At 40.3% G+C, this 26,999-nt stretch overlaps 1 protein-coding gene and 1 long non-coding RNA gene across 5 annotated transcripts in view; one reads left to right on the top strand and one right to left on the bottom strand.

Moving 5' to 3' along the window:
* PRKD3 (protein kinase D3) overlaps window positions 1-23,159 on the bottom strand; it is a 45,263-nt gene extending 22,104 nt beyond the window's left edge. For 3 of the 4 annotated variants that reach the window (XR_010429069.1, XM_064648604.1, XM_064648603.1), the window contains exons 1-7: window positions 22,650-22,762; window positions 19,154-20,165; window positions 7,894-8,032; window positions 6,143-6,274; window positions 5,287-5,444; window positions 3,050-3,239; window positions 224-301 (exon numbers count right to left, since the gene is read on the bottom strand). Coding sequence is in view for 3 of the 4 variants with exons in the window: in XM_064648604.1 (XP_064504674.1) it covers window positions 224-301; window positions 3,050-3,239; window positions 5,287-5,444; window positions 6,143-6,274; window positions 7,894-8,032; window positions 19,154-19,444 (988 nt within the window). In the remaining variant the exon portion in view is untranslated. Of the gene's footprint in view, window positions 1-223; window positions 302-3,049; window positions 3,240-5,286; window positions 5,445-6,142; window positions 6,275-7,893; window positions 8,033-19,153; window positions 20,166-22,649 lie in introns of all 4 variants that reach the window. The other variant, XM_064648605.1, reaches the window with a different exon arrangement.
* LOC135411271 (uncharacterized) lies at window positions 23,131-26,996 on the top strand. The gene is made up of 2 exons (XR_010429072.1): window positions 23,131-25,121; window positions 25,603-26,996. It is a non-coding gene; the product is annotated as an uncharacterized LOC135411271 (long non-coding RNA).
* Window positions 26,997-26,999: the final 3 nt, after the last annotated feature.

Here is a 26,999-nt window from a genome sequence, read left to right on the forward strand (position 1 = left end):
GCAAAGCGTACTAAACTTGCCAAGATTGGATAAGTAAAATTTAAGTCACGAAAGTGTAAGTTTTACAGTGAAACTTCTTCATTTTCGGTGACCACAGGTGAAAAAACTGAGAAGATAAAATTTAAAAATGTAAAATATCCAAAGATGACAGAACCAAATGCTAGTGCATCTTGTTCAGCCTAAAAAGATCTGTCAGTATTTGAAAGCATGTTTCTCATCTTACCTCCATTGAAAATCACCTCTCCAAGACAGTCTCGAGGTACTTTAGATGCACAGCGTTTGTGACAGTTGAATCTGCAATCTAAAACAAAAGATAAATAAGCCCATGATATCAGAACCTCACTCCTACTCAGACACTAACATTCTATTATTCACTACTTCCAAACGCAAGCTTCAGTTCAGATTCATACATTTGCATGTAACTAAAGACAGCACCAATGAGGTCACCCCCAGGAGGAAATTAACAATCTTGTCCTGATGTCACATGTTGATTTGTCCCACCACTATTTATTATGTCAGCACTTCCCCTTCCAGTACAAAATAATTTTCTACTTCTCTAGCTTTCTCTGTAGCTATTTTTTCCATCATGATGTAATTTTTCCCATTCTCTCACTTGATCCACATCCTTTTTTCCATTGTATATGATTTAAATGTCTCATCTCTAACATTTTTCCCCACCTGCCAACTAAGACTTGCAGACATCAGAGGCTCTAAAATCACACACCTATATCACAGAGCAAATATCTTCTGCAGTAAATACCAGAGTCCAGTTCCCCTACCATTCAGATTACAGATCTGGCTGACTACTGAAGCTCCATTTCTGTCTGCTGACACAGGGCAGACAAAAAAACATTATGACCAGATTTGGCCTGACATGGAGATGGAATCTAACCTGGATGTGTGCCATTTCTGTACCCGAGGTATCAGATGTAGCCCCCTGAACAACATTAGTGGTATTAACAGAAATTTCCTTTATTAGCACCATCCCTGTAATTTTCAACTCTATCATCACCATGAATTTCAAAAATCCCTATTGCCCCCACAACTGTTTTAATACTGACAATTTAGCCTCTTTTTGCTATCTAAAACAAGCTCAATGTGTTTTCCTTTTAAGCCCAGACAAGAGAAAAGTCATTACCTCTCCATGTTTTGTAGCAAAGAAGCCCAATTCTAAAGCAGAATACAATACTGTTAGGCTTCTGAGTGCCTAGAAGGATGTATCCTAGCAGACCCATGAACTCTCTTTTTTATAGTAGTGGTTTCAATCCATATTATGGAATACAATTACTTCACTAGTTTGAAGAGGGCTAGAAGAAAGAGATGTTTCAAACCCTGTCAGGGAACTAGAAAACTGAGTCTATCCTAATAAATTAAACTACACTCAGAAACAGTTTTGAATACTGCAATACAACTCTCTAGTCTAGTAAATAGTTACAAATACCCCCTGGCATGCTTTTGGCCCACAGCATTAGCACAATCCCAAACAATTCCAAGGTCTAGCTCATAAACCAGAGCATCCTATGAAATTGCTCAGAACAGGCAGTCTGCAATGAGCTGCCCAGGCTGAGATGCTAAGGAAACGTGTTCATGAACACAGCTCACTTTATCCCACTGAGTTGATCTCAGTGTGCAGTAATGTTTCTGTGCACATTTAATTTATTACCACGAATACAGCCTTAACATCCCAAAGATCATCCTCAGAGTCCAAGTAGTAGCCTGGATGAATTCAAGAAATCCAGGGTACTCAGGAACATAAGACTGCTGAAAGATCTCAAGCGTTGGGAATGTGCACAAGGAAGTTGGTGGGAAACCTTAAGAATCTGTAGGAGAAGGCAGTATGAAAATATTTGGATTGTTTGATATCAACTCCTGATATACTGAAAATAAGTATAGGATCATACTGCATAAATAGAGGCCTATTAATACACTTATTTCTGTCCCATGCATATACATAATATTTCTCTAGGTTTGTTTTCCCTCCATAAATGCTATTTTTACCCAGTATCACTCATTTCCCTGAAACTGATGTGGTAGCCCCACTTGTTCAGCTGGATATAGTCACAGCAATCGTATATGGTCTGCAGCATCTGTATGTTAAACTTGCAAAGCATCTTTTTCAGGCTTTATTATTTATATATTACATCTATTCAAGAAAGACACACATTGACTGAAAAAAAATTCAAAAACAGTTCAGGATGCAGACTTCAAACAGACTACAAAGACTGCAAATTAATAACAACAGAAACGAAAGATAAAACTACTTCCTTACTTACATGAGACAGCAGTATTTTTAGTCAAAAAATGTTACCACAGCTGTAAGTTTAATTTTTTTTCTCTCCTCTGATAAAGCAAACTGAAAATGTATTAAATGACCTCTCTCAAAATGCTGACCTTTGGTATTCACATTTGACAAACTCACGAGAGAAATGCAAAGTCCTTTCCATATTCATGTTTATGATTCATCACTAGTCTTTTGTTTACTGCAACAAAGCTGATAGATCTGCACTGTCGAGCCATAAAGAGCCAGGAGATCATCACAGTGTCATAGTTATGCCCTAGGAACTGCATGGAAGAGTCTGAGAACTGAAGGCATGAATGTTAACATATGCTACATAAAAACTACGCAGCTGATGAAGTATAAGCTGGTTCAGGATGGGCACCTACCAGTATAAAATATTTCCAAAAGATATTAACCAGTATCCTGTACTAGAATAATAGAATGAAAATTCACAAATTCTTTAGTGATGAGTCTAGAAGACAGACACTGAACAAAAGGAAGCACTTCTTGTTTTTATTAATTCATAATTATCCTTCTAGAATTAAGGTGTTCTCAATCCATGTGTGATTAAATCTTATTTTTCAGAAAAATGTACAATGCACAGTCTATTAAAATGAAAATGACAGTTGCTGTAATCTTCTCAAAATTACAAAATTTTTCAAAAATTACACTGCCCTATTTTGCAGTATGCAAACCACCTAAGCTGAAATTAGTTTTAAATACAAGACCTATACTGAAATTTATCACTGCAGCAGAAAATGAAATTGTTACCTTTACACTGCATGCCTTGGCGAAAAAGGCCCTTAAGCAGCCGTTTGCAGTACTGGCATATGGTGGGACGAGTGTAGGAGTGAACAGCAAAGGTGTGTGGAACCTTCACTCTGCAAAGCACCATCTTTTCCATCCAGATGGGGCGGCCACTCCAAGAGGGAATTCTTTTACTCGGTTCTGGGCAGCAGCGCTGGAATAAAGAAGGTGTACATAATGCGTGCCAAAAAACAGTTTTACTGCCATGACTGCTTTGAAAAGTCACAGCTGTCAGGCTAAGTCTGTGGTGACTGTGAGGAGGCAAACAATGCACCCATTTTTAACCATGTTTGAAAGGAGGATTCTGGGAACTACCGACCTGTCAGCCTCACCTCTGTGCTTGGGAATATCATGGAGCAGATTCTACTAGAAGCTATGCTAAGGCACATGAAGACAGGAAGGTGACTTGAGACAGCAAGCATGGCTTCATCAGGGGCAAGTCCTGCCTGACCAAACTACTGGCTTTTTACAATGGAGTGACTACAGCAGTAGACAAGGAAAGGGCTACAGGTGTAATTTATCTGGACCTCCGTAAAGCCTTTGACACAACCACATCCTTCACTCTAAATTGGAAAGATGGATTCAATGGGCAGACTTTTAGGTGGATAAGGAATTGGTTGGACAGTCACATTCAGAGGGTAGTGGTCAATGGCTCAGTGTCCTGATAGACATCAGTGACAAGTGGTGTCCCTCAGCAGCTCATACTGGGACCCGTACTATTTAAATGCTTTCATCATTGCCACAGAGAGTGGGATTGAGTCCACCCTCATCAAGTTTGAGGATGTTACCAAGCTGAGTGGTGCAGCTGACACATGAGAGGGACAGGATGCCATACAGAGGGACCTGGACAAGCTCAAGAAGTGGGCCTTATGGGAAGCTCATGCAGTTCAACAAGGCCAAGTACAAGGTGCTGCACCTGGGTCAGGGCAACCACCAGTATCAATACAGGCTGGGGGATGAACAGCTCGAGAGCAGCTCTGCTGAGAGGGACTTGGAGTTGCTGGTGGATGAAAAAAAAAGTCAGTGGGGTTGTAAGGGAGGTGTTGACTCAAAGTGACCAGATAAGAAAGCAACCTGGCCAAGAAGCTTTAAGAGGACATTCTGGTATTGTAAAACAAAACCAAGAAAACACCAGATGGAAAAGCCTTATAGAGAACGGGAAAGTAGGTATGAACCTTTATTTCCACAGAAGATAAAATGGTAAATATTTGCTCATTACTTTTTTTTATTTCTTAAGCAACCTGTCAAGGTTCACAGACAGCACATACAGACCCCCATACAGAGGATAAACTGGAAAACACTAGAGGTAGGCAAACCAAATTCCAATCACTACCTCAAGCTATCAGTTTTTAAAACCAAAGTATGGCATGCCTGTTAGGCAAGAGTATTTAGAAAATTTAAAAATTATTTTGAAAATTAATCCCCTAAAAAAAAAATCTTTGAAATTAAGTTAAAAGAAAAACTTTAGCAGTTAAAACAGAAAAGGCGTTGAGTATAACAAAAAAGAGGTATCGAAGAGGTACTAAACAAGCACATAGAAACAAAAGTTAAATTCTGTGATAAATGGTTACAATTCTATATTCACTGAATAAATCTTACCAGTATTTACAAACATCAGAATATTTTTTCATGACTAGGCTTTTATAGCCTCTAGCTAAAATAAATATGTTCTTGAACTAGGCTATACACTTTGTATTTTAAACTATGATTAAACTAAGAATGGTTATACTGTAAAGTAATGGATAAGTAGAAAAGACTAAGGCACAATCAAACAAATGGATCTAATCACTGCCTGTCCTGTCTTATGATCCCAATATAGTTGCAGTATAATTGATAACCTCTCAGCAATCATCATAACCATTATAAAAAGGAACTCCTATGGATGACTGTTTTTACTGTAAGCCCTTGATCCCCTACACCCTCCTTGATAGGGCTTGGGGTTTTTTAGATTAACTCTGTGAAAAGCTTAACAGCATATCAGGAACACTCTCTCCTCCCCAGCATAAAAGCCCACAATTTATATCCCTTTAGCCAAGTAACTATTTTATCCTGATACCATAATTACAGAATGAATCTGTATTACAAAGAAGGCAAGATGTTTTATCATTCTGAAACCAAAGTTCTCAGAGTTCACATAACCATGAGTGAAAGGCTAATAACAATTTAATAGCAGAAATTGATTCCCCTTTCACATTACATACTTCTTCAGAGGCAGAGGATGTGTGTTCAGCTTGTGCTGGTCTTGGAACTGAAAGCCCTGCTCCTGGTAAAGACACGTTAGACAGACGCCTCTTTCTCACTCCACTGCAGTTGTTTGGAATCTTGAAGGCACATCGTTTATGGTAGTTTAAACCACAACCTGGAAGAGTAGTTTTTTAATTCAAAAAAACTCCCAACATTCAAAGTAACAAAAACTGTACTAATGTTTTGACCAAGCAGTTTTAAAAAGACGATCCAAAAATTGTAAAGGCAGAAATAGAGCGTTGTGTTAAATTCTCTTATTTTAATGCTCTTGATCCAATTCACAGAAACAGCTTTTTCTGCAGTACTTCTTATAGTACCGGTCTCCAGTAAGCCCAGCTCGAGAAACAAGGAAGCAGCTGATCTCCCACCACCAGGAGGCTTTCACTACTCCCTCACTTTGGAGCACAGAGCCAGAGAGAAGCCAGTGAGAAGGCAGCTTCAGTACCTGACAGCAGGCTGCAGAGTGCTCGGCAGCCAGCTGGATGAAAGCCACAAGGAAAGGGATTCCCCTTTGGGAGTCTCTCCAGAGAGACTCTCCAGAGTGTGTGCTCCTTGTGCAAAGAACACATGGTCATAAGCTAGCTATTTGTTTCAAACTGGGAAACAAGAACACTTCTTAAGTCATTCGCCCAAGGTCATGCACAGTTTGTGTTAACGCCAAGATCAGAACTTGGGCTTTCTGATGCACAAACCCTTCCAACAATTAAATAACACATTTATCACTTGCTAATATACCAAACACGATACAATTTCTTCTTCCTCATCTTCTACAGATATACACACACACAAATACACTAAATATCATAGACTTACCTTCACATTTTAATCCTTGTCGTACCAAACCCCAAAGCATCTCTCCGCAGTAGTCACAAAAAGTTGGAGCCTTGTAGGAATGCACATAAAGTGCATGAGGACGAATCTGGAAATCTTCAACTGTAGCCAAAGCTTTTAAAAAATTGCAGTAAGTTATGGTTCTTACCACTGGGTCAACAAGGATTTATGGAAAGAACATGCTCTGTTAAAAATGGTTAATTCAAAGAACACTAATGAGCTGTTTAGACATCAGCATTTTACTGTATACCATTTAAATACACATTTAGAAGACTACATGGTTTTCAGTAAACTTTTTTATTGAGAAAAAAGATCCATTGGACTCTGTAGGCTAATGGCCACAACTAATCAACAGTATGAGTCACAGTGCTGAAAACCTCACTAAGTTGAAGGCAAGTAAAAGAAGCTTTGCTAAAAATAACAGCAAACATTTAGAAGAGCAACTTAATTTTCAAGCTGTTTTGTAATCTACAAAATTTTCAAAGAAAAGACAGTTCTACAGGTTAGATTTTTATCTTCTAAAGGATTTTTTCAGTAGAAGCTTATTAGATTGAATTCTTGGTGTATCAAAACAGAACTGTGGATAGAGTTTCCAGGGAACACTGCAAACTTCACTAATAATGTTCTTTTTCTTAAACAAGCATAGATATATTTAAATTAAAAGGTATTTAACACCTTGCTCTGATGGCTACTCATTCTTTGATCAAATAAGTACTAACACTTCCTATTCAGATTCTTTTTTTAAAAATCCTACTGAAAGAGATTTACATGTCTACAAAATGCCTCAGTTCAGGTCTGTCTGTCTATAAGGAAACTGTCAGAGATTGTCAAAAGACACACAGCAAATTTTCCAAACATGCCATTTATGAGAAGCAATGAAAAGCTCAAACCAAGATGATCAATTACTGAACACCCCAGACACACCTACAACAGTAGGCCTTGAAATGCAGCCAAGGAACTCAGCCTCACGGCTCTGGAATTCATATTTTATTGATCAAATTTACACGTCTAATCCCATGAGAGTCAAGAGGTCTCTCTTCCTAAAATGTAACCTCAGTTTGGCACTTCATCCTCAAAGTCTTAAAAAACTGCTCATTACTAAGTCCAGCTTTTATTTGTAGTTTAACTACAGCTGGCTCTTTTGACTGAATTTGACAGAATATTGATTAAACACATACAATGAGAAACAGTTAGGGCTGGGGGTTTTTTTTGTCCCAATTATTGAAGAGTACTACAGGTTAATAACTACCATTCTAAGGATTTTATCATTTAAAGAAACTGTTTTTAAGTACTACAATAAGTCTTAAGAGTCTGTTCTTACAGGTATGAAAGCCTTACAGCAGTATAAGCCATCAATAGCAAACACTATAGAACAAAAAGATAAAGCTAAGCAAAAGAAAACAAATGACAGAGTTGGAAGAACAAATTCTGGATCCAACCTGCATTTTACCTTAAGTAATTATAATATTATATTGATATAATTTCATATTTGCATAATTCAGATTTATTTATAATAGTAAACCAGAAGAAGAATAAATAGGACAACAAAAAAATAACAAAACTGAGTACTGAAGCACCAGTATCACTCAGATTTTCTTGGAAACCTCTACCCCAAAGTATATAAGACTTAAGTCAAAGAGCTTAAGGCAGGCACGAAAATAGTGCTCCATGAAGTCCTATTTTCTATTAATCTACCGAATAAAGCATTGTTCCACTGTTACAATAATACCTACCAGAGAGTACAACCTCAACAAGATCTCCCTCATGTATCTCTTCTGCTGATGTAATTCGTTGCAAAATATTATCTGAGTTCAGGTCATGACGGAACAGGAGAATTTTGTCATACATGCCGAAGAAACCACACTCTGGGAACTGCAACAGAAAACAAACTCTGAATTAATACGTGTTTTTTGATAATCCTATCCATCGATGTTTTTAATAACATCTACAGAACTCAAGTGTTTTAAAGTGTTTCATGGAAACAAAATTGGTCTGCTTATTTTTGAGGAAACAAAGGATCTTCTGAACTAAAATGTTGCATAACAAGTTAAAAAACAAACAATGACAAGACAAAAACCAAAACAAAAAAACCACCAAAACAAAACATACTAAAACTCATCAACTTCTTCCCTGTTGCCGCCCCCCCCAACAGTCACACTTTTTTTTACAGCTGAAAAGAAAAAAAGGTAAGCTTTTCATTTCTTTGGGTTTTTAGTCTCTCAAACCTGCATATCAGTCTGGCAAGTGAAAGCCAATGGAGGTCTCTAACTTGGATAGCACGACCTGTAATCCTTATTTCACAGATATTCTGGTCAGGCAGGTATTCAGCTCAGGACACAAATCCTCACAAGGACAGAAGATAATATTGCAAATCCATACAGGAAATAGATACACTAAGTAACATGCCATTTTTACATGACACTTCACTGAAAAAAATATCTTTCTTGGTTTGTATTTTCCCTACTCCTCAAAATATTGTCAAGTGTGAGCAAAACTTCCTAAAATTAAGACTTCTTAAAATGAAAAGCTTAAAAGCAAATATTTCACAGAGAGAAAGAGCAGGAACAGATCCTGGAGATGAATGAGTACCACTCAATTAGCTACTCTGGCCTTTTTGTTTAAACCAGAATTCAAACTTGAGGTAGGAACACACACACACAGAAGAAAACAGGAAGAATGCAGGAAAGAAATATGGAAAAGCCCAGAAGAAATTTTCAATTAATGAGGTAACAGACTACAGTTTTACTGAGTTAATTTAGATCTTACACAGTCAATAAGTAACAGGACCTAAACCCCATGAAGCTTGGGGTATATTAACTGTACACTAAAGTAATCAAAGACTTGTTCTACCAAATCAGAGACATAATGAAGGTATCCATCATGCCCATTGTTTTCACACTCTCTTTCCATTCAGAGAGAAAATAATGTCCTCTCTACAGCAGTAATTTTATCTGAAATATCAAGCTGTTCTTCTCTGTTTTGGTGCGCACACACTACACAATTACATTACACATAATACTGAAGAATTTCTGGAAATTGTGCTCTGGAAAGCATACTACCTACCTTGGACAGTCACAAAGAGAGGCAGAATTTGTGCCACTGAATGCACATAAAACCAAAAGACAGAGCTGGCAAATTTAAACTGACACCAATAGATATTTAATCCACAGCACCAAGAAACTGATTTACTGGGCTGATGCCAAAGCAGCAGGCTCCTTCATCTGCCTTTGGAACTCTTCTTTTTCCAATTGTCCGAAGATCATTTGTATTAGGAAAGCAAATATATAAGCTTGATAATTAGCTGTGCTGCCCAAATATGTCTCAGTATCTCTGCAAGCGTGCACAGGACTTGGCTTCATATTCAGAGCATGCACAGATACAGCATGCTAATAATTCTTTCAAGAAAACTAACAGTTCTTTATAAGTGAAACACTGCATAAACCTACTTTAGGCTCTAACTCAAAATTCCACCGTGCCTTGATGGACAAGAAAACAAGTTATATTTACATCATTAAAATAAGTGCTGTGAGGTTTTGTTCCTTGATACTATATGCACTGTTAAGCTAGGTATCATATCTTAATGCTAGTATCAACAAGAGGAAGGTACCACCTCAATGACCATCAATTGTATCCGCAAGATAACTCCTATCAATTGCATCATGCTGCTGAAAACTAACTTACAACAAAAGGGAGATAAAAATCAACATGACTATGGTATGCATCTGCCTGCAGATAAACACAACTTCTTTTATTGATGCCAATATTACTTTCAGCTGCCAGGAGGGATAACTCACAATCCAGGGAACCAGGGTGAACTCTCTGTATTAAGTTCACAGAACCACCTATAAACCACAGATTTTAAGGAACCTCTAAGATACTTCACAGGTTTAAGTCTCCTTCTCTTGATAAAGACGTGATTGCTTCTCTTTTTTTTTTTCACTCTTTGAGACCATAAACATACTATGCAGCTGCCAGAATATTCCTGCACATATTCCCCCAACCCTAGTAACCACAGGTCACATAATAAGTGCTGCCCAAGCAGCACTTATTTTAAATGCTATGACCATATTTATTCTGCATATGCACCATTTACCCCTTTTCATGTACAAATCTTGGATTTATTAAAATGTTTTAAACACACTACATTAACTTTCATTACTAAAAAGCATTAGCTGACACAATAAACTAGAGTTAGAGATGAATACTCAAGTCCTCTTTGTGACAGCAAGTGTAATCATTAATGAGACACTACATTCCTTAGAAAGCAGCATCAACATTAACTCCAGAGTTTGTAAATAACATTATAATGCCTATAATTAAGATTTGGTTTTCAAATAAATTCCAGACAAATGCAAAATTAAATTCTATGGAGTAAAAGTATTGTAAAAAAAGCAAAGTCATCTATTACAGATTGTTAGAACTGTTGGCATCAACACCCTCATTTGGTTCTCGATTAATTAAAGTGACCTTTTAAGTTGTGTATCATGAATGCTTCTCATATTGTTGTGACAATTTACTGCCCTGTTCTTTCAAAACAAATATACATACACATGGATGAAATAACTGTGAAAGACTGGTTTTGTAACTGTAACATTTAACCCCCTAAAAGATAATACTTTTACTTACAAGCTTGAGCTTGGTTAGTAGCTCCTAGACTGAGCTGCAGAATCACAAGTCCGGATCTAACAAGACTTAAGAATAATCTCCACTAGTATTGAGTACAAGAAGTTTTTCACTAAACATAGCTCTGTATACAGGTTCTGTTATATGTGACAAGACTTCACCTATTCATTGGTACTAATGAGTTGCAGTTGCTACGAGATCTTCCTGAATCCACAACAGGAACCTTGCAACAGCTCCTTTACCTATTCTGCTTGTTCAGTGTTTGTCTGCATGCACACAAAGCAGCACAGAGCAACAAAGCAGGAGGGGCAGCCCCTACAGCACCCTGCCCAGGGCCTCCCAAACCCACCACAGGAGCAATCAGCCCACCAAAGGCCCATCTCCACAAGCCAGGGGCGCACAGAGAAACAAGGGCAGGTGGGAAACCAAATTAAGGACTCTACGGAAAGGATACCCTGTCCAGTCCCTCCCAGGGCTCCCACGGGACATTGTCAGACCCAGTTTCCACAAAACTGATCAAGACAAGTCAACACTAAAACACCTTTTGGGCTGAGAGGGGTTGCTGTCCAGTGGTATGGCACTGATTATAAAATGCTGGGGAATTAGGATTGTACAATACTTATTATGGAATGTTTGTGGAAGGAACTAAAGGCAAGGAAGGAATAAATGTGGAAAAAATAAAGGGATAAAAAGATTAAAAAAGGCTGGTCACCTGTAAACAGGGGTTGGGCCAAACAATTGCCTGTCTGATCATGTCCTGTGCATGATCAGCACCATCTGTCTTATCTTTCATTAAATTCAATTTCTAAATATTTTCCTGGACAATCTTCTCTCATTCTGAGCACATGTGTGTGTATGGGGGGGTCTGAGTACCAGCAACTGGAGCTGGAGGAACCTGTGATGTGACTGGAGAGGTTAGAGTAAGCAAAATCAAGAGCTTGAATATCCAGGTGCCAGCAACTGGAAAGACCAAGATCCAGCAGCTGATACTTGGCAGAGAGTTTATGAACCTGGCTGCTGGAGACATCCACTTTTTCTTTGTTGACGGTTTTCTTCTTGGGGGCGTGGGTATGTGTCTGCATGGCTTTTTCCCCACTAACAGACCTTCATCCTGAACCACCAGAGAAGGGTACAGCATGAGACCACTGGTGCTGTTTGTGTTCATGTGAGAGCTCACAGACAGACACACTGTTGATCTGTTTTGATCTGTGTGTACACACATATATGCTGTAAACCTGTATCCAAGTGCTGCTGCCTACCGGGAATATGTGGTCAATCTTACTGGCCATGATTGGACATGGAGCACAGAGCTGCAGCAGCCTCACCTCTGCCAGGAGGATGTCAGATTCAATTATCCCTAACAAAACTTTTCAAGATTGATGAACAAATCCTGCTCTTTCCTTACCACCTCGCCCTCATGTCCTTCTGTTATAAAAGAACAGACCCTACCAGGAAGATGCCTTTTTGACTGTTCCTTCCCACACCCCCCAGCCCAGATCACTCCCCTCTGCCCCCACTGCAGCCCTGTGCACCCATGCAGTGGAAACGCTGGCTGACTGCCCTCTGCATGGCCGGCGCTGATGAGCTGCAGGTGGCCTGTCAGAGCCCAAGTCTCAGGCACTTGGCCGGGCTTCCATGGGGGGAGCAATCAGCTCCAAGCAAGCAGCTTGGCTCCTTACAGGCGTGCAGCATCCTGCTCTCTCTTCCACTCCCCAGTACATTCGGGAATACAGCATTCCTTGCTAGCACCTTGGCCAGAAGGCTATGTGCACACTGCTGGCCAAGAATAACCTCATCGATTAACAAGTTTTTCATTTCAAGTGGTATCTTTTAACAGAAATTTTACGCAAAGCTTAAACTATGTTCAATAGCTGAACCATGTTCAAGTTGTACACTACCAAATTTTTCTCTCTTCTGTTGCAGCGAAGTACAGCTTTTATAGCCTTCCTTATGCTCAATTACATAGGAAGAACACTATCCAGTTCCTTTGAAGTGTTAAGAGCTCATAATGTAAACTTGAAAACAAAACTCAAAGCAGAATTTTTTTAAGCCTGTTTTATCTTACAGGATTATACAGCTATTACTGTCCTGCATAAAAGCCCAAAGTATCTGCACAGTGACTCAGAGCATATAAATTGCTAATCCCAGTATTACTGTGTTTCCTAAAAGCAAAAAGATGACTGTTCCCAGTGTTAACAGTTCCAAAAGAGCATCTAGCTACAGGAAATCACTTGTGGGAAGTCTACATATGCAACAGACTGTTCCAAAATTAATCTCTGGTATATCGATATCATCACCTTACATCAAGAATATATGCAAACCTTAGTACTTGGGTTGTACTAGCACAAGGAACACTACTAGTACATGATTGCAGTTACACTGAGGAAAAACAGTTGGTGTTATCTAGAATGCTTATACTGTAAGTACTACAGTATGACCAGCTTTAATTGATAGTACATTACATTGTCCTTTGTATCCAGAAGAACTCAACATACAGTGGTCAGTATCGCTGAGCAAAACATAACTGAGGCTTCTTTCTATCTTGGCAGTAACTGAAAAAATCCCTCTATTTCAGGTTCCAGGACTTGCTTTACAAAGTTCTGGACTACTCGCCAAAAATTCACACTAGGGAAAAGCGTAGGAGGATATTGTTTCAAGGTCCAATATCTCATGACCCATCATAACTCAAAACAAATGCTTCAAACCACTGAAAGTTAATTCCAAAGTCTAATGGTGCAAAACACCATTGGAAAGTCTCTTCGTTCACTGAAATTGCTCCATTCTATTATCCTGCATCCCTACCCAGTTATTCACTCCCACTCTTTAGAATCATGTGCCAAATCACGTTATCACACAGACAATTAGCTTCAAACATGTTGCAGATCTTTCCCTCATCAGATGCTTCAGTACAGGCATACTTGGGCTACTGCTTGGCTAGGTTTTCCAGCATACAAACCTATCACCATACTGGAAATGCTGATCTGCCCCACATATAACACCACTGCACCCCCAGTAACTGCCCAGCTCCCACCTTCTCACAAGCATGTTTTCACAAGCATGCCTCAACTCTCTCTTACTCTGCTGCATTATTTAGCTCATATGAAGAAAGCAGATGACAAGAAGGCAGAGCAGTAGGGGAAAAAAATTTCAGCACAGCTAATGGACAGAGAACATGATTTACGTTAATTTTAGAGCCATTCAAAAATAAATACCATGAATTATTACAAGCTTAACCTGGAGAAAAAAACAGGATGATGGTTGCAGTACCATTACCTATTTATTACACTTAATTAAGTTTTTACTGCAAAAGTTGTAAAGATCCATTTGTAATATGGATGGATTGTAACACGATCCTTGTAATATGATACTTTTACTTCTCAATCTTTTATTAGTAAAACATCAGTTAACACTTGAGAAATCATATTAAGCTTTAAGTCAACACCTCTGCCACAATTTGGTTAGACAGCCATTACCGTAACAGTGTCCAAACCTTTGGAAGACTACACATATTATTCTACATGTTTTGGTGTTTTCACATGACAATTTACAGTATTTTAAAGTAAATACTTCTTTTTCCCTTCAGCAGCCCTCACTGAAAAGCCAGCCCAAACTACTTTAACTCAGCCCCATTAAAACTTGAGTTCTTAGTTAAATCAGTGATACAAATATACAGTTAAATGTCTCTTGGTTAGAAAATTCTACAGATACATTTGCATGTTCGTGTCAGGCTTTTTTTCCTCCTTGATTATCAAAGCAAAATGTTTGAACGCATCTCCTCATCTCTCTCCTCCTCATGCCCTAGTCTGCTTCATTTTCAAAGAAAACTGGCTAGTTTTCCAAACAATCCAAGGACTTCAGTCATACTCTAATTATTGAAAATGAAACCCCACAAAGTCTAATAAAAAAAACAGGTAGGACTATCAAAAAAGTGCATACATACTAATAGGATCACATTCAACTTAGATTATTCAAATTATTAACCAGGGAATACAACAATACCAGAACTTCAACATTTATAAGAACAATGCAAGTACAAAACTACAGAAATAGTAGAAAGACTCACAAGCAGGTGCAATATACAAAATTTAACTCCTTATAAACACAGCTATACTTCCAGTGACTGTGTTCACACCACCTTACCCAGTACAGAGTCCTGAAGAAATAAACAGAAGTGTATACATATTAAGTACCTACATAAAAAGCTATTGACAGAGATTCAAGACAAAACAGCATAATGAGGTGGGAAACAATCAGACAATTAACATTAGTAAGAAAATGTAAATACTGTTTTGACATCTGAAAGACTCTGCCTATAGAGACCACAGGAAAAAAATAGCCAAAAAATATGATGAAGGAACAAAGAAGCACAAAGAAAGCCAATAATCAAGCAGAAATGAGATTATACGCAATTGTTAATTTGCTGTTGAGAGACAGACAATTATAGACACAGTTTAAAGAGAATGATCATGACAGGATGAAGAAAATACATAACATAACAAAAATATTACTGCTACCAAAAGCAATAACAGCAAATAAAAAAGAGTTACAGGAATCAAGATGAAAGCAACAGGTGCTAGATAAGGTTTTCAAGACTATACACAAGCAAGACAAATATGAGACTACTTTGAAGAAAGAAATGAAAAAAATCAAAGCACTACATACGGAAGACTTCAACAACAGCAGAATTATAAACACTGCTGGCAAAGGTTTAAGAGAAAACCAGAAACAGGCAGATCATGGAAGGAAAAATTACTTTCAGAGGTTAACTAAGACACAAAATAATACTAGCCTGAATCAAAATCAATATGAAAAAGATAAATAGACAGGAAACAAGTGCAGTAAACATGAATGAAACACTAGAAGTACATAAGGACAGAGGAAAAAAGAGGCAGAAAGTGAGAAAATAAGTTTGATTGGCTTTTTTTATTTTATTTAAGACATACGAGAGCACAATATGATGAAAATAGAGAAGAAAAATCCAATAGGTAAGACAAAAAAAATCCCTTTGACTTTGCTAAGTGCCGACTGCTTGGATGGGTTCAGTGAAGTAGAAAAACTAGTTTGGAAGAGTAAGAAACAGAGTGCCTGGGTAAATAATGTATCAGTATTCAAGTCAAAAAGAGGGCAACAGTTAAAGAATTGGGAGAATTTCAGGCAAACACTGTAAAGCAGAAGAGCAACTGGTCTATTTCAGAGCAAAATGTAGCAAAACCATCAGAGGAAACATATGTAAAGAAGGAGAATACTGAGCATGACTGAAAGTGAAAATGATGAAGGACGGGTCTGTAGCCCAAAAAAAGTAGATAAGAGAAGTTGCAGAAACACAAAATTGAAGATTCTTAAGTTTAAGGAAGAAGTTATGATAAATCTTGCAGGTCCTGATACTAAAAAAGTAATAGCACAGAACTATCAAATGTTTTTCACTTATGGCTATCAGTTTAGCTAGAACAAAATAAATAAGCTAGAATAAAGCATTTATAGCATGCTGTCCTACATAATTCTCCGTTTGCAGGCAGTGAAGCATCACCACATTGCAAGTTTCTAGTTTTAAGTTAGTAATACCTTTGTTCTTTTTCATATGCTCTCACACGAGGAATAAAAAAAACAATATTCCAACACAAAACGGGATTAAGAACTTGACTCTGTAACATCTGATCATTGTGCAGGGACACACACTGTCCACCTGCAAATTTTGCTACACATTTTCTGCTTCTAAACAGACCCCCTCTGTTCCAGCAGCCATAACTGTTCATGCTTAGGTTCCTCTTCAGATTGCCCCCGAGAACTGCATGTCTGATACTTTAATATACAGCAATCTAAATAAGGAATGAACAAAGAAGATGGAGACCATAAGCAAGAACTTTTTGAAGTATCCCTATAAAGTCTTAATTTGGCTTTTCTGAGGACTTCTATTAAGCATTTCAATACATAATAACCCTAACATAATGCCCCTAAAAATTCAAATTTAAACTTGAAAATTTCAAGTTTAAAGAAAAACATTTAAAAAGTAAAAACATCTCCTGATGTTTAGAAGATTTGTAACAGAGCTAAGAGGCACACCAAATGTTTGCATTACTCATCTCGCTCTCCTTGCAGGCATATGCCTCTTTAGTTTCAGTTCTGTTGATGCTGCTTCTAATCACACTTCTGTAAAACCCAAACAAGCTACACAGACGACCTGTGTCTTAAGCAGAAAGCACAGGTAACCATCAACAATATAGCAAGTCTGGCAATATATAAAGCGCTATGAAAACGCTTTAGGTAAACACAGTATTTTTCCTAACTAAACCACTCTCCAACACTGCTTTTGCAGGACTGCCTTCCCCCCAGTGGATTATTTCCCCTGAAAGAAATAAAGGTAATGCAAGTTATTTTTCTGAAAATGTCTGAGGATGCTATAATTAGTTTTACAAATGTTAAAATCCAGCCTTGTTGGAGATCCTCTAGTCCTAATCAACGTTTTTGATACTGTAATTGTAGTCTCAAATACAAGTAGGCAGGTAGTTCAATATCCCAAGTAAATGAAGGATTCCTTAAAGTTTTATTTTGTTCCAGATATGTAGAGAAGCACAAGTCTGAAATGTGATTTTAAAGTAAGGAAACGTCCATTTAACTCTAGTAAAGATAACACTTAAATAAGAAGAAAAATCGTAAATTATTATTCCAAATAAAAGAAGTATTTGTCCTTATTCATTAAAGAATGCAACAGTAAGTAGATACTGCTAAGTACAGAACTATCAAAAGAACAAACTATACAGTACCCTGAAGTGACATCAAGACAAGACACTTGAAGCAGGCTGTGGAATACCACAGGAAAGGGAAGCTTTTACACTGTTCAGCCTCAACAGCATACCCAGATTCAAAGCTTTCAACTAGAAAAAAAAGGCAACCATACACATGACTACACAGAATAGCACAGTCTTATGTATATACTAATCCAGAATATTTAATCTTGCAACAGTCTTGCAACAGTCAACAGATCTAAGAGAAAAAAGTCAAGGCAGAACCTTTTGCTGTCAAATAGAGGGTAGAGGCAGTGGCTGCAAAACTACTTATGAAAGATGAATCCAGCACACGTGAGGTTGTTTCCTGATCAGTTTGCTGCCTGCAAACATGTTTTAACTGAGCAGTCATTTATTCATAGCATCTGCTACAGGAGAGCAAAAACTGCAGCAAAGCCAGACAAAAGAGGAAAACTGATCATGAAATCCTCATCAGTTTTGCAGTAGATTAGGCTCAGCATGTAAGAAGTTTCTTGAGCTATAACAAGAACTTGAGCTAAATGTTTAGCTGAGCCTGCCAAGAGAACAGAAAGGAAAAAGAAAAGTAAGTGTATTTGTTTTCATCTTTCTTTAAGACAGAAGACAGGAAATATGCAGATACAAAGAGAAAGAGCTCATATAGAAAGAAAAAGCGGTCCCTAAAATGGCTGCAAAAAGGTGTAGCTAACACACAGGGTACACGAAAAAAAAGAATTTGACCCAAATAACTCATCTCTTCAGAAAGGAACTAACATGCTGGACTATATTTTGGTAGTCATTCCGAAATTGGCTTGCTTGACAACTAGTTTGTAAAAATATGGAAGATGCAGTAAGTTATGAGATGGGGAAAAAAGATACATAAGCATATGGAAATAACATAAAATATATGAGTTTACATTCTTTCAAGCTATTAAGTAAAAAAACCGTATAAAACTAACCAACCATAAATACCAATCACAATAATGAAAGACATAGAGAAAACAATTCCCTACAAAATAATTCACTTTCAACTCCCTCACTCTCACTCATCCATGGCCTTGCAGGGAAAGAGCAATTATTTTTTTATTTATGAAATATTGTTAATTGCTTTTAAGGTTGCTTAGAAGGATCTAACCTAGCAAACCTAAATAAAGATAAAACTTGGATGCAAAACCAGCAAGATCAGTGTTATTTCCTCCTGCAAGTCTGCAAGTGTGCAGTGCATGTCTATAGCCACAACTGGTCCTTTCATTAGGGCTGGCTATACAGTTCCAAGAATACTCCTTAACAACAGTAAGCATAAACTATAAAACCCTGAGGTATCAGTGACAATTGCTGAAAGGAAAGAACATAGTCTCCATATTGTGAAAAGTAATTCTTGCAGAAAATTTACTACTACATCTTCTTTTACTAGATTTCACAAGTGAGAAAGTAACAGGAGGGTCTACTCCTTTTAAATTAAAAGCTTCTACCTGGAGAGTTAGCAAAATTTGTGCAAAACTGCAAATACCTAACATGGATCTTTATCACCATACCAAATCTCTTGGCATCATTCAGTCACACATTGTTATCACTAAGCAGTCTGTTACCAAACAAGGGATGCCATGAACAGAATGTGGTTAAACCCTACCTTCTGGTAAACTATTGAGCACACGAGGTCTTTAACAGCAGAGAGGGACAGGTCCTGAGCTTCAATGGTGACAGTCTCTCGAGTGAGACCAATCTGCAGAAGGAAGGAGATCCCGTGCACAGAGCCTCGGGAGTTGGTGAGGCTCTGGGTACTGAAACTGCCATTGGAGAGTCGACTGGAGAGCCCCGACTGGGGACTTGAAGACAAAGTTGGGGTCTGTGGTGCAGCAACATGACACGTAGATGGGGAAAACTTTTGTAAGGATGGGGGAGAAGAGTCGTTTGCTGACATCTGACTTGCTTTACTCTGTCAAGATCTCTGTAGTAGTCAAATTCTAAGAAAAATACGTTATCAGTTCTTAGTTTGAAATGCAAACAAGGATAATGTAAGTTTCCCTTTCTTAGTTCAGTAAAATGACCAGTAAAACTTAAATTTCCCTTTCATTCGTGCAAGCCAAAGAGCAAAATAATTACAGCTGCAAGTTACTTTAAATTAAAGGTTGTCTTTCTGCAGTTACAATCATTGAAAGCAGATTGCCTGTCCTTTAGCACCACATCCAGACAACAGAGGCTTACATAAAGGCCTCACAGAAACACATCAGCTCTGCTGTTTTATACTTGTTCTTCATTTTTCTTAAAAAACAAAAGCTGGAGAAACAGATGGAAATAGATGCTGGTAATTCATTAAAAATATCCTCATTCACCTAATTGCACAGATATCTCAAATGCAGATGCATCTTCATGAAGATAGGCTTTTAGAATGAAAAAAAAGGTGTATCCTTGAGTAACAACAGAAGTCCATGTATGATGAATCAATTCCTCCTTCAGAAAGGCTTCTCTGAATTCACAGGACACAGTTAACCTGCAGATCAGTGAAGATATCTGATTTCATTTTTATAAAATATTTTAGCTCATGAAATTGAGGAGCAGAATGTCTGAAGACCGAATCACATTAAATGTAATCTCTAGCTTCACCCAGATAATCTCCAGCATTTTGAAACGTTGTACTCTGCCTGTAGGGGAAAAGATAAAGCTGTCATTTCACATGAAATGCATAGTGGCATAGCAGGGTCATAACCGCTGTACTTTGAAGCAGCAGAATCACCAACTTCTTTTACTCAAATGTGTTATTTTAGTGATGTTTTGTACTTATAGTTCTACTCAACTACTTTCCCACTCTGTGATACTCAAGACAAATCAGATCTAACACTGCCCAATATGTTACCACAACTTCTAATTAATGGTAATTTGGCAGAGCAAAGTACTTAGCACTTAAGAGGAAAAAAATTAAAAAGGTGGGGAGAGGGGGCAGTAGACCACAGCTCTGCTCTGTAGGTCTATATTGAGAAGCTGGTGGGTAGAGAAGGAAATTTATTAAATGCATTGAAATGTCAAAAAACCCCCCATAAAGTCAAAACTCAAATTCTACATAGCATGTACTCAGGATTTTAATCCTGTGATTCAAGACAACTGAAGAACATCTTGCATAAACTCCAACTACAGGAAGATATGCAGAGCATACAACTGAGCATTGGTTCCACTGGAAAAAAAAAATCAAATTAATTTACATTCACATGCCTGATGAAAAAAGCAAGTTGGCTACAACTTTTTAAAATAAATAATTTCATGAGCATGGGCTCAAGATACTTGTTACAAAATGCTATTTTACCCAATTCGATATTTCAAGCATTTCATGAGCAACTGAAATATTTTAAAAGAATAATTTTTAGATTCCCCATGCAACTTCTGCCACAGGAAAAGGTTTTCTTTCCTTCCCTTATGTACAAAAAAATAAAATCTCTGAAAGAACATCATTCTTGAAATGAAATTTCAGAAGAGAAATGCCACAGTTTATTGCACATAGTATAAGCTGCCCTTATCAGAAATAAGGCTGAGAATTGGTAAAAGAGTCAATTTAATACACTGTGCACTCCTGGTATATTTACCAGTGTAATAACTCAAAGCCCCACTGCCATTGCATTCTGAAAGGTAAATAAGGAAAGAGAGGTACACAAACTGCATTACTGGAAGGAAGAGAAGCTCTTGGCAGTGTGATAAAAATTCCTAACAAGTGCTCCATGAGAGAACAATTTGATAACTTCCAGATTTTCAGCACAGGTACCTAGAAACTGTTGTCTTCAAATATGCAACAGTTGCTGGACATGTAGCAACAACATATGAAAAGATAACTTCTGCCTTAAAGAACACACTAAATGTGATACAGGTGAAGGTCAAAAACAGGAAGAGTAAGAACAGCAACGTTTAAGAACCCTTCTCAAGAAAGCAGCTTCATAGTGCCTTCAGCTTTGCTTGAAGATGACTGTTGTTTTCTACATACTGCTTTTCCTTCCCGTACCTCTCAAGAGACACCAGAGCAAGCAAATACAAAGCCTTAGGTGTGGATCAGAATTACAGTAATGCCTAACCAACATAACAGAGAACACAAAAGCCTTATGATGAGAAAGAATTAATGAGTCTACTAAACAAATTTAATTTAGATTGTGAAAACACACTACAAAAGCTGCCTAATTAGAACATCAATTATATTTACCAAAAGCATGATACATTTGCATTGACAAAGCCTTTTCATACCACCTGTATTTGCATATAAGCCTTTAAAGAAGGCTATTTTTGCTACTTGGCGGGAAAGAATGGACCTTTCTAAGAAAGGAAAGTCATACAAACTGCTCATTTTGTAGTGAGGATAGAGTTCTTCCGAACATCAAATAAAGTAAGTGTATGTCGAAATTTACGTGCAGTCTACAACTCCGTATTTTATTTATGTAAAGGAAACCCCACACCTAAAGAGCAGAGAGGTACAAAGGCTAGGAAGGGAGCCTCTCTGTCCCCTTCCCCTGCTCCCAGCTCGCAGCCTCCCCTCGCCCAGAAGCGCTAACCCTCCCGTTCCTTGCTGGGCTGCTCCCAAGCCGAGCAGCTCCCGGGCAGCTTCTCAAATTCCTGGTACTTAACCCGCTGCGAGGTGAGGCGCAGCCGTCGCACCCCATTCCCAGCGACTCCCCCGGCCGTCTTTACCCCCGCGGGTGCCGGTTCCCGCCGAGAGGGACAGCGGTTCCCCCCGCACGGCCCGGGCGGGACCGGCGGGACGCGTCGCGCCTGCCGCGGGTCACGCAGCCCCGGCCGGGCCGGCGCTGGCACCCGCCCGTCCCGTCCGCCCGTCCAAGGTTTAAATCCCCGCTGCGCGACCCGCCTCCGCCGGCACCATCTCCGGAGATGATGTGGCCTCGGCCCGTCGCCCCCACCCCGGGATACCCAGGGCGAAGCTGTTGCCGCGACGGCGCTTCCCCCGCGGGGGGAGCGCTGGGGGCTCCCCCGGGACACGGCCCCTGCCGGAGCCGCCGCTCCCGCCGCCGCGGCAGGAACTTTCCGAGTCCGCCCCCGCCCTTCCCCGGCGCGGCGGCGGCAGCCCCGACCCCCGCACCCCGCTCTCCCGCGCCGGCCGCCGACGGCGAAGGCGCCCGCGGCCCCGCCGCGCTCACCTGCGGCCCCGCTGTCCCGGGCCGGAGCGGCCGCTCGCGCATCTCCAGCCCCGCGGCTCCCCGCACACTCCAGCGCCGCCCGGGACGGGACGGGGCTGCGCCGCGGGGGCTGCCGGGAGCTGTAGTCCCGCGACCGCGTTCAGGCACCTTCCACCCAACCCCGACGAACCACGAGTCCCGGCGTGCCCTGCGCGGGCTGGGGGGCTCAGCGCGCGCGGCGGCGCAGGCGCAGGGCTCCCCGAAAGAGTTTCCGTTAGTTATCCTCGCCCGTGGCGGGCGCTGCCCAGAACCGCTACAGCGGGATGGGATGGAATGGGATGGGACGGGGCGCGGTGGAACGGCACGGCGCCGGCAGCGGGGCCCTCCGCTCCGTGCTGCAGCCACCGCCCCGCTGCCGCCCTCGCCTCCCCAGCCCCCGCCGCCTCCAGCCCTGCCAAAGGCTGGGGCGACGCCAGCTCGCGCCCTCCGGGGCTGTGCCAGCGCCGGCCGCGCGCCCGGGCAGCCCCCGCGCCCTCCCCGCGGCGCCTCGGGGCGCGCCCCGCGCCCAGCCGGGGCCGCCGCAGCCCCTGTGTCCGGCCGCCCGCGCCCCCCCCGGTTCACCTCGCCGGGCTGGGGGCGGCGCAGCCCCGCGGGGGTGTCCCCAGGGCCGCGGGCAGGCCCTCCATCGCTGCACAGGAAATACTTGACCTAGTGTGTCACAGCATCGCGCTGGTCTTTTCCGCGGCCGCGCTGACCTGGGAGCTGGGAAGGGCTTTCAGCGTCCCCGCCGCCTCCCGGTAGCCCCTACGGACGTGCGTGTGGCTCAGCAAGATCTCAGTTCTCCAGGCCCTTTCGGACGTAACTGTCACCGTCTGCTAGTACGTTTCAGTCCCCCCTTCTAATACTCTGATACACTCAAATCCTGTCTTCCTGCTCTGCGTTAATGATGCCACTCTTGCATCAGCACCAAATCTCTGCACGCAAGATACTTAGCAAACACAACGAGCAAAAGTACCAAATAAAACTGGTCACAAGGCAAAACTGCATCTGAAACCTCCCTCCAGTCCAAAAGCTCCCTGTGAAGAGACAACCCGTAATCTTCCTTCTTGAATTTGGATTCAATTTCTGTGTACAAATCTTAAAATGATACCCACTACCATAGGAAGTTGCTGAAGTTTAAATTATATACCAGACCAAAAACACTTGGAAAAGGCAAACTGTCAACAGAAATTCAAAGGCTTCCAATGCTCAGCTCGGAGAGAAACAGATGGAGAAGCAGATTAGTGCCTTGTCATTTATAGCGCTGTTTGTTACATACGTTCTCATTTCCTTCATCTTACACTCCTGAGGCCTGGCCTAAAACCTGCTGAAACTGAAGGGAGTCTTTCCACTTTACTTCACCCTGTTTTGCATCAGATCTTTACACAGTGCAGCTGATACGGAGCGTAACCAGGTCTGCACTCTGATTGGAGCCAGTTCATTAGATAAATAATTAGCATGCAGCTTCTTGTCAAAATCTGGAAGTACTTTAAACTGAAACTGTAGCAGTTAATGGTTGATTCTGCTTTTTACTGGTTTTGAATGCCAAAAACCACCCTGGGACTTCTTAATGAAGGCTATTCCATGAATAGAGGATGTTCTTGCCAAAGCTCTGCACCAGATAACTGAGCAATCTTCGTTTCCTTTTTCCTCTGAAGTGGGACTCCCACACGCCACCACTGTAAACATAGAGCTTGCCTCCATAAACATGATTTTTGATGTTTAGCACAACACATACTCTAAAAGTGCAGCAGTACTTAAAGTGCAGCAAGCTTCTCACATTCTGAGTAACAGCCCTAAAAATAGCTGTTTATGGACAATACCAGATGGATATTAGGAATTAGCACAGTCACTGGGCAACGATTATACTTCTTTGTAAAGAAGCTCAGCTTTCTACCATCCAATAGGGTTGGTGCCATTTAATTTGCTGCCCTAAGCCATAATATCCGCCTTTTCATAAATCAGAAGATGGATTAGTTAAAATCAATTTATTACAGAACACAAGAAAATATCAGCCAAAATAAACCAAACTTCTGTAAGTATTTCTCCAATGTTACTTTCTGCAAATATTCCTGAAGCATCCAAAACCTGTTCTGTTTGTAAAGATCTCTGTGTAAAACACATCCAAAAGCAGCTCTGCATTCAGCATCTATGTATAGAGCAGCACACACATCTGTCCATATGCACAGCTGACTTTGTGTGACTGTGTAGCAGCACCATGACATCATCAGCCTTGTCTGCAGTAACTGACAGGGCGAGCATTCTGTTTTGTTATTTTTATGACTACCATAATTAGTGACTTCCTGTGGATTTCATCAATGTTTCTTTTTTTTCTGAGTCCACATCATTCCCTCAGATGGTTAGCTTGTTTTCACAGCTCAGCTTTCCCTGCTGAAGCCAGCTGCCCTTTAGAAATCACTCTCTCTCGCATCTACAAGATAGCAGGAAACAAGGGTAACTTTTATTGTATTTATTTGCTTTTATAAACAAAAACTGTTTTTCATTCTGTATGGACCACAAGGTCTACAAAGACAAACTGCATTTGGAACAACTGTTTTATAACTCTAAAAATGCGTTATGTTTTTCCAGTTAGAAAATAATACCACTAGCATTTGGATAATTGGTATCTAAAAATGGATACATAATATATTCATTTCTATTCACCTATCTGAATGTTTTATTTTCATGTCATCTAACTGAGTTAAAAAAAAGCAATGTCTTGGAAGACTTGAGTGGTGCATTTGTCTGTGAAATTCCATAAGCACATGCTGCCATTATTTTTACACTGCTTTTGACACTGATGCTGCATAGCAAATGCACCCATTCAGGATTTGCAAGATCTGCAATAAATGCTTGCAAAAAGAGAAAAGAGGAAGTAGTATCTCTGTGGACAAAATATAAAAATGCTTTTCTTTTTCTTTTTTTTTTTTTTCAGGTCATTGTCTCATTTCTTCCCCTTCCCCCAAAAGAGTTAGGAGTTCAGGTTTGGTTTGGATAAAATCCTGAAATATGGATATGTCTCTGAATTACCTCATCGTCTTGGTTTGAGCCCTTAGTTGAACTTTGTCCCAAAATCCAACTCCAACTAACCAGTGAAAAGTTTAGTATAGACTTAAAAAAGCATGGAATCAAAATTTACCTTGGTATAAACATATATTTTGAAAACAAAATACATACTTATATTATAAATTATATGTAATTGGCTTTTTGGAATTCACCCCCACCAGTTTAAGGAATGATCTCACAGATCCTTGCATCTGCCAGATGAGTAGCTTCATTCATATCATATATATATAATTCTACCGTACCAACTGTGAAATAAAGTTATTTGCCTAAATAAATGTTTACATTTAACCCGCACATTTCACTTACTAAAACTTCATCTGTGAAAACATCAGCCCATAGAAACAGAATCTCTTAAACCCGAGTGACCAAGTGCAGTGCTTCCACAGGCTGATAAAGTCTGTTCCAAGCCCTATAGAGATCAGTGGTGGAGGAGTTAACCAGGATGAACAGCAGCTCAAACCCACAGGTTGCAGGTGAGCACTGGGCACCTGCAGGCCCCTGTGCTTCTCTGTGAACATCAGCCCCACCACCCTTTCCCTCTGGGCTGTAAGAGCTGCCTATGGATTTCTGAGCCTGCAGTAGCTCAGGCTGCCAAACACTGGAAATCTCAGCCTGTATATTCTAACTGCTGGATTACCACTGTTGGCAAATCAGCCATAGCTCAGGCACAAAATCACAGGATTGTAGAATGGCTTGGGTTGGAAAGGACCTTAAAGACCGACTAGTTCCAACCTCTCTGCCATGGGCAGGGACACCCCCACTAGACCAGGCTGCTCAGAGCTCCATCCAACCTGGCCTCAAAATTACCTTGTATTAGTTGGATTCAAGACAAACAAACAACCAAACCACCTAAACAAACCACACTCACTCTGCTCTCCCTGCCATGGGTCTGCCAGCTGAAAAAGCTGAGCATCACAACCGCATTTGCAATGGTGGAAGGTGCAAGAGTTCCCCTTCTGGAGAAAACTGGTGAGCATTAAATCCGCGGCATTTGGCAGCACGTTTCTCGAGAGTTAATAGCCAAGGTAATGACGGAGCACATGGCCTCAGCTTCCGAGAGGTGGTTTGGCCTCTGATATGTTGGAGAGTCAGCAGAAGGAAAAGCTTTTGACAGCACTGCCTCTACCGTCTGTCTGTCGGGACTTCAGTAGATGGCACTGTCACACCAACTGGGGCACAGGAAGAGACAGTGTACACATTATTCCTTCACAGATTGTGTATGCTTTTCTTCAAATAAACTCTCTTCTTTTTTTTCCCCCTCTAGAT

The sequence above is a fragment of the Pseudopipra pipra genome, chromosome 3 (assembly GCF_036250125.1).
Source record: "Pseudopipra pipra isolate bDixPip1 chromosome 3, bDixPip1.hap1, whole genome shotgun sequence".
NCBI lineage: Eukaryota > Metazoa > Chordata > Aves > Passeriformes > Pipridae > Pseudopipra > Pseudopipra pipra.